General features: G+C 47.7%; 3 protein-coding genes across 3 annotated transcripts; 2 read left to right on the top strand and 1 right to left on the bottom strand.

Annotated features, from left to right (window-relative positions):
- Positions 1-473: 473 nt before the first annotated feature.
- On the top strand, positions 474-3,081 carry PAAG_05967 (eukaryotic translation initiation factor 2A; the record flags this gene model as incomplete). Its single annotated transcript, XM_002792133.2, has 6 exons — positions 474-498; positions 606-675; positions 736-807; positions 887-1,319; positions 1,395-1,623; positions 1,691-3,081. 6 exons carry the CDS (start codon positions 474-476, stop codon positions 3,079-3,081), a joined length of 2,220 nt encoding a protein of 739 aa, XP_002792179.1.
- A 1,265-nt stretch (positions 3,082-4,346) lies between these two features.
- PAAG_12128 (hypothetical protein) lies at positions 4,347-4,781 on the bottom strand (the record flags this gene model as incomplete). The annotated part of the gene is made up of 2 exons (XM_015847656.1): positions 4,347-4,469; positions 4,548-4,781. The coding sequence occupies 2 exons, from the start codon at positions 4,779-4,781 to the stop codon at positions 4,347-4,349; spliced, it is 357 nt and encodes a 118-aa protein (XP_015702731.1).
- Positions 4,782-5,339: 558 nt separating this feature from the next.
- PAAG_05966 (cytochrome b-245 heavy chain subunit beta) lies at positions 5,340-7,644 on the top strand (the record flags this gene model as incomplete). The annotated part of the gene is made up of 9 exons (XM_015845741.1): positions 5,340-5,476; positions 5,580-5,606; positions 5,681-5,750; positions 5,822-5,921; positions 5,981-6,043; positions 6,109-6,132; positions 6,201-6,694; positions 6,763-7,293; positions 7,369-7,644. The coding sequence occupies 9 exons, from the start codon at positions 5,340-5,342 to the stop codon at positions 7,642-7,644; spliced, it is 1,722 nt and encodes a 573-aa protein (XP_015699967.1).
- Positions 7,645-7,664: the final 20 nt, after the last annotated feature.

Genomic DNA, 7,664 nt, shown 5'->3' with positions numbered 1-7,664 from the left:
TCCTGCTGCTTAAAAGCTCCGTCCTTCCTCAAGACAGTATTTTACTTCTTCTTTCCATTCGTCTCTCGTTCGCGTAATATCTACTGTTTCAAGCGCTGGCATTTACTTGTCAAGTTCGAGAGAAGCAAAAGAAAAAAGAAAGGAAGCAAGCAAGCAAATATACGGATATATTTCTCTGCGTATTTGAGCGCCCTTTACAATTTGCTTGCTGGCTTGAGGGAATTGACTGCGTTTCAGCCAACGGGCACAAAAGATAAACCTAAAAGGCATAAAGGCAATCGAAGCAAACGTTTTCGAACCAAAACCTGGTTTATGTGTGCAAATGTTTCAAAAGTTACACACAGCACCATAGCTCCAGGAATTCATAACGTTGACTGTCAGATTGCTCTGTCGCTTCCCTGAGGTTTTCTCGAAGTCCTCCATTCGGTTTCCCATCATCTTAAGTTGAATTTGTCCTGTGGCCTTGAGTAGACATGACAACTCCAAATCAGTTTGCTTGTGGGTTATCACTGTCGCTATTTCGCTATCAAATTAAATTCCCTGGCTTTGTGCAACTCCATCTGCATTCAGTTAGTCCAAAAGAGAATCATACTGACACATTCTAGACCGCACACAAAAGGGTATTGCTATTGTGGATGCATCTCCAGTTTATGAGCCACTGCATGGGTTTTCGAGGTATGCAAGGCACAACATTTGGTGGAAGCTGTATATTGGGTGCTAATTGGGTTCCCGCAGACCAACAGGTAACTTGCGCTGCTGCACTTACTCTCCATGTGGCCGGTATTTTGCCTGGGCGGCTCCGGAAGGGTATGTCCTTACGTTTCCTTGCTCCTGTTTTACCTATCCGTTTTGCATGTGACATTTTTTGAAACGGTATTTCCTACAGTGTTGTGGTTGTGGATCCCTCTGTTGGTCACATAATTACTACGCTCCCTGCCGAGAATGTCTATGAATTGGGGTTCTCACCTCTTGGATCATACATCATCACATGGCAACGACCTTCGAAAGACGAGAACGGTGACGCAGTCAAAAACTTGAAGGTTTGGAAGGTTGTTCCGGGCCCGCCCGACGATGACAGCAGCAGCACCCAAGAGCATACCAGTATTGGCAGCTTTGTGCAGAAATCCCAGACTGGCTGGAATCTGCAATATACGCCTGATGAGAAGTTCTGCGCTCGAGTTGTGACTAATGAAGTTCAATTTTATGAGAGCGGGCAGCTCGGGAAGGTGTGGAATAAGCTGCGGGTTGAAGGAGTGGTGGACTTTGCTCTATCCCCTGGAAAGAGTAACTCAATTGCAGTGTTCATCCCAGAGCGTAAGGTTAGCTTAACCCCCAATTGTTCCACTTTTATGTTTTGCATTCTTCTAACTAGTTACACTATTCGTAATCTATAGGGTATGCCAGCGTCAGTCAAGGTTTTCAATGTACCGCAATTCAACTCTCCTGTTTCGCAGAAGAACTTTTTCAAGGGCGATAAGGTTCAGTTGAAGTGGAACAACACTGGAACGTCTGTTATAGTTCTTGCACAGACTGACGTCGACAAAACCGGGAAAAGCTACTACGGGGAAACGACTCTTTACCTCCTGAGTGCTAGCGGAGGATTCGATTCGAGAATCGATCTGGGTAAGAAGATTACGTAGAATCCACTCTACAAAGAGCTCTACATCCTTGCTAACTCTTCAACCTATAGACAAGGAAGGCCCTATCCATGATGTCACATGGTCTCCGAACTCGAAAGAATTTGGAGTTGTCTATGGATACATGCCCGCAAAAACTACTATCTTCAATACTCGCGCTGTTGCAACGCATTCGTTTGCCCTCGCGCCTCGTAATACCATTATTTTCTCCCCTAACGGGAGATTTGTGATCGTTGCTGGTTTTGGTAATCTTGCGGGCCAAATGGACATTTATGATTTGCATAAAGATTACAACAAAGTAACAACCATCGAGGCGTCTAATGCTAGTGTGTGCGAGTGGAGTCCCGACGAGAAGTTCATTTTGACTGCCACTACGAGTCCAAGACTCAGAGTCGATAATGGAGTTCGCATCTGGCATGTGGGAGGTGGATTGATGTACAACGAGGATTTGACGGAGTTGTACCAAGTGTGCTGGAGGCCCCTGTCTTCAACCTTTCACCCACCGGAAAACCCATTCCATCCAATGCCCACTCCGCAACCTTCTGCGCTCGAGTATCTAGCAACTAAGAAAGCGCCTTCAAAGCCATCCGGGGCATATCGACCACCCGGTGCGCGTGGGCAAACCACCCCACTGGCCTTCAAACGGGAAGATGAAGGCGGGGAAAAGTTTGTCAGAGATGGATCATCATCTTCTGTCGGAGGCAACAGCCTAAATGGGTTTGGGAAACCTAGACGGCGCGTCGTTCCAGGCGCAGAGTTGGCTGGGGAGTACCTTCCACCTGGCGCTGCACCCGGAGGCGGGGTAGTACTCCCTCCTGGAGCTGATGGAGATGAAAAAATCTCAAAGGCTGCAGCAAAGAATAAGAAAAAACGTGAAGCAAAGAAAGCAAAAGAAATGGCGGAGAAGTCTGGTAATCTGACAGTTGACGCTGCGGCGGATTCAACTGTTCCCAACGGTCCTAGCGCCGACCGTCGGGATCGGAGAGCCCACTCTCGCAGCCGTTCTGGAGGAAATAATGTTTCCCACACACTTGATCCCAACAGCTACAGCCTCCAGAATCGCGATCGAAGCCGCAGCACTCACCGCAGACAGCGTAGCGATCATCAAACTCCCTCCAACGCGCCTCCAACTGGCTCTGCTAGCCAAAATCGCTCCAATGTTAACCCCAGTGTCGCAGCCAACGGCACAGCAGCAACCACAGCAGCAGCAGCAGCAACAGGAGCAGCTCCCCCGCCGGATGTAACAGTCACCTCACCGGTGACTCCTGGAGGCGGCACTGCCCAGGAGAAAAAGATCCGCAGCCTGTTGAAGAAGATCCGTGCGATTGATGAACTGAAGATGCGTGTAGCGAGTGGGGAGAAGCTAGAGGATACGCAACTAAAGAAAATTCGGACTGAGGACGAGGTACGGAAGGAGTTAGAAGCCTTGGGACGGACTGGTTAGAATTAGACAATCACTGATTTTTGGTGAAAAAGATGTCGATATGGATGCTTGCTTGAGAGAAATTTTGGACAGCTAGCTCTTCTTTTTTGCTTTGTTTGATTATAGCCCCTGTCTCCTTTTGGTGTACCTTGAAATCTGTTTCTAGACCCATGGCGTTTGGAATCCTTCCATCCGAGAAAGATATAGAACTGTCATGAATAGGACTAGAAACACGGAAACATTCAACATACATAGGTGTTACCTGCAAGCACTATAGTTTTTTTTACGATTCTAGTCGAGTTCGTGAAGCAGTTAGTTTTTATGGCTTAATTGAGTCTTCTTGCTAATTTGCATGCATTCGAGTCACAGTGTTTAAACGCATTCCCTGGACATTGGGAATGGAAACTAATGAGTGAAATCGATCTTCTCGGTGACATACAAATGAGGGTAAACTCGAGATGGACGGGGGACTTTGGCTTCGAAATGAATTAATTGGATGTGAATTTTGTTGTGCGGACAGAGCTTCAAACCCCGGAAGCCATTCCTTATCACCATCTTCTAATAAATGATCTCTAAAACCAATTTGCAGACAGGATACTGAGCAACTACGTACGGTCTTGTCGATATGGTGTCATGGCTTCATAGACCAGCAAGCTCTCTGGTGTTCCCGCAAAAGCCATCCAGCCATGCGTAACCAGTAGTTATCCTCACCCAACAAGACAAGCGGAAGTGAGTGCAATTCCCGTCAGATGAACATGGAGCAACGTCCTTCTCCTCATTTCGAGTTGAATCAGGGCTGTCTCCGTTGAGACGTCAAAAGTAGACAACCGCATCGTAGGTCCGGGACAACCAACGATTTCCGACCAGAGCGTTAACTAACCCCAACGCGGCAAAATGAATCAGGGTTAGGACTGAAGATCCCAACCAATCTGAAGCACCAGTGCCAACGTCCTGCAGCATACATGAAACGGATTGGCAAATGTGAAGTTTCAGCCATCATCGGGGGCAAGAATTCAAGGCGCAGGTTGCTTTTAGCGGCGGTTAAAACCCTTTCGATCCTGACCTGACGCCTGGAGATCTAATCCCCCCATTTTTTCTCTGGGTGTATTGGAAGGCTGTTAAATGACCACTTGGTGTGCAAGCTCCGCTCCAGCTTTTATATCTTTGAGTGACGAGTCATCGGCTCTCAACACTGCGCTGCCTGGAAACCTCCTTCTTCAACCTCACTGGTTTTATCCTGCCAGGTGTTCGGCCTGTCGGCATGTACGAAGCTATGTTTCATTTTGTCACTTCAGGGGGTGCCTACGGGGAGCAGAGAACAACTCCGTATGCTGATTGATGGAACCCGCATCCGTGTCTGCCATGCGAAGGACAAGAGGAAATCCAGGTCCAGCCTTGGTGGTAACCAACTAACGAGTTATTTATTTAGCCCAGGAGTCAAGCAACCCTTTACCTAAATATCAAACACTGGCCCAGGACCTCCTGACCCCCAGTGGCTGTCTCTGGCAGCTGCCCAGAGCCGGCCCATTCTTAACTACAGTTGCGCGGGCCCGTCGCGATAAATATTTGATACCTCGCCTGTCACAGCCCTCCCTGTCGTCGTCGTCGTCGTCGTCGTCGTCGTCGTCGTTCTCTCTGATGCTTTGGCGCTTCATGACTCCTCCTGCTACGCCGCCCGCCAGAGTATTCCGGCAGTCCGTGAGCAGTTCATGGTCAATCATCCCGGCATTTCCTTTCTCTTCCTTCTTGGATGCTCTCCGTCTTGTTGCAGCACTCCTCTAGTTACTCCCCTCTCATCAGTGGCCTTTTCATTCCTGGTCGTGTTTGCTGGCAGCACGACCATACGTTGGAACACCTAGGATATAGAAATTGTCCAAGCCATGTTGATGATATATTTATATTTTGTTCTTTTTACGTCTTCTCTTTAATAATTTGTGTCTCACCAAAAAGGATCCCTTCTCCTTCTCCTCCTCCTTCTTCTTGCATCACCTACACAAACTGAACTGTAATTCTCCCTCCTTCGAGTTTTTGAGAACAAATCTCGATAGACACTGTTAATGTACGGTTATCATCTCTAACTCTGCGACTGACGGAAATATATGTACGCAATTTTTGGCTGTTGAACATCACTATCAACCGAGTGTGGCATTCCTTGATTCCAAACACCTTGTCGCGAGTCCTTGCGGTTGTGCTGCTGCGCTGTTATTCGATATTGTCTGTCCAACGTTTTCTATCTGGTTGGCTGAAGGGTATTCAACCGATATCCATAGAACTTGGCGATGGGCAGCGAAAAAAGTTCATGGAGCGGCCAAACAGAACGGGCACGATGGCCGCCTTTGACGAGGATGTTGATGTCAGGCGAAATGAGCGAGGAGCCGCCACGGGATTTGACCATGAAGGAGAAATTTGATCGATGGTATGTTCTACTGAAGTTTCTGCGGGAGATTTGTAGGAAGAAGAGTTAGTAGGTTTACCTAAAGCATCTGGCCAGGCCACTGACTGGTGGGATTTCTACGTAGGATGGTCAATGAGGGTTGGAGAAGACTGTGGGTTTATAACATCCTTTCTCTTACAAGCAAATTTTAAAGAGTGGTTAGAGATGCTAATTTTGATTCATCAGATTCGTTTTAATGTTCATTGTCGCTCATTTTATGATTTTTGCATTCGGGTTTCTAAACTACCAGTTGAAGGTGTGCAAATTATCCATCCCCCCTTGTGATACAACATAATACTCCTCATAGCTCTAAATTTTTTATTCTAGGACAACCTCAACACAGCACGAGGAATCTTTGGCCTCACATTTGCTATTGCTAGATCCTCGGCTCTAGTTTTACATTTCGACGTTGCCCTGATTCTCTTGCGTGCGTACACTTTCTTCCCCGAGATTGCCCCAGTTGAACCGGCCCTGACCAAGATATAGCTGTTTGTCGAACGTTCATATCGCTGGCTAGGCAAACACCCCTGAATGGTATCATCCAATTTGGTCCGTGAACCATCCTTTCTGCCTTTCTGCCCCTTAGACTTGATATCCTCTGACGTGGGTAACAGATAAAAATATCACTTTTCACAAACGTGCGCCGATTCTCAATCTTGAAGCAAACGTTTCTTACTCATTTTTCAAACACTGACTCCATTTTCAGTCGTGGGCTGGTCCATCTTCTTCTTCTCCTGGGTCCATACTATCGCCCATTGGAACAACCTCGCCCAGCTAGCCGCCAAACAAAAGCTGGGGCTCAAGGGTTTCCTCCTGGCCAACTTCGCCACTGGGCCCGGCTGGTCTGGTTACGTTATGCTCATTGCTCTGACAGCCATGGTTTTCACCTCAATGGAGAAGCCACGTCGAGCAAATTACGAACGATTCTGGTACACCCACCATCTGTTCGTGCTCTTCTTTGTTTTCTGGGCCGTGCATGGCGCATTTTGCATGATCAAACCGGATTTCCCCCCATTTTGCAATGGAATAGGCGTCTTCTGGCTCTATTGGATGTACGGGGGCGCGATCTATCTCGTGGAGCGTCTCTTGCGGGAAGCCCGTGGCCGCCACAAGACGTATATCTCGAAGGTCGTGCAGCATCCAAGTAATGTTTGTGAAATTCAAATCAAGAAAGAGAACACAAAAACCAGGGCAGGGCAGGTACATAGATAGCTTACCATTAAACCCACTCTATTCATTATGTCGCTAACCCATGCTGTTTTAAATAGTATATTTTCTTATGTTGCCCTGCAGTGTCAGTCTGGCAATATCACCCGTTCACTCTAACCAGTGCCCCTGAAGAAGACTATATCTCTGTCCATATTCGCTGTGTCGGCAATTTCACTAAAGCTCTCGCTAAATCTTTAGGGTGTGATTTTGAGAATAAGGGCGGAGCAAAGTCGAAACCAGGCACCTCTGCGGTTGTTGGCGTTGACAAGCGAACAGCTGATGACGACGTGGATCCCAAAATTCGCCGGATTCTGCCTAGAGTGTACATTGACGGCCCATTCGGAAGCGCGTCTGAAGACGTGTTCAAGTATGAGGTTGCTCTTCTCGTGGGGGCTGGTATCGGCGTTACCCCTTTTGCCTCGATCCTGAAGAGCATTTGGTACCGCATGAACTATCCGCAGAAAAAGACGAGACTGCGGAAGGTATATTTCTTCTGGGTGTGTCGAGATTTTGGCTCTTTTGAGTGGTTCCGCTCTCTACTTCTGGCTATCGAAGCGCAGGATAGGGCAAACCATATTGAGATCCATACTGTATGTGAACCTCTCCACCCCATCACATCAGCTAATGATATCGACATTCTAACTGCAACCCAAACCCCACTACAGTATCTCACCGCCCAAATCAAATCTGACGATGCCACCAATATTATGATAAACGATGCCAATGCAGACCAAGACGCCATCACCGGCCTGCGGGCCCCGACAAACTTTGGCCGCCCAAACTGGGATATGGTCTTCCGATCGATTCGCAAGATCCATGCTCCGGCCGAAGCGGGAGTGTTCTTCTGCGGGCCTAAACCTCTAGGAAGCACACTGCATGTTAAATGCAACATGTATTCTGAGCCTGGTTTCAACTTTGTGTGGGGGAAGGAGAACTTTTGATGTCGAATTAAACACATGCC

Source organism: Paracoccidioides lutzii (genome assembly GCF_000150705.2).
Source record: "Paracoccidioides lutzii Pb01 unplaced genomic scaffold supercont2.16, whole genome shotgun sequence".
In the NCBI taxonomy this organism is placed as follows: Eukaryota; Fungi; Ascomycota; class Eurotiomycetes; order Onygenales; family Ajellomycetaceae; genus Paracoccidioides; species Paracoccidioides lutzii.
This window is presented reverse-complemented; position numbering and strand designations above follow the sequence as displayed.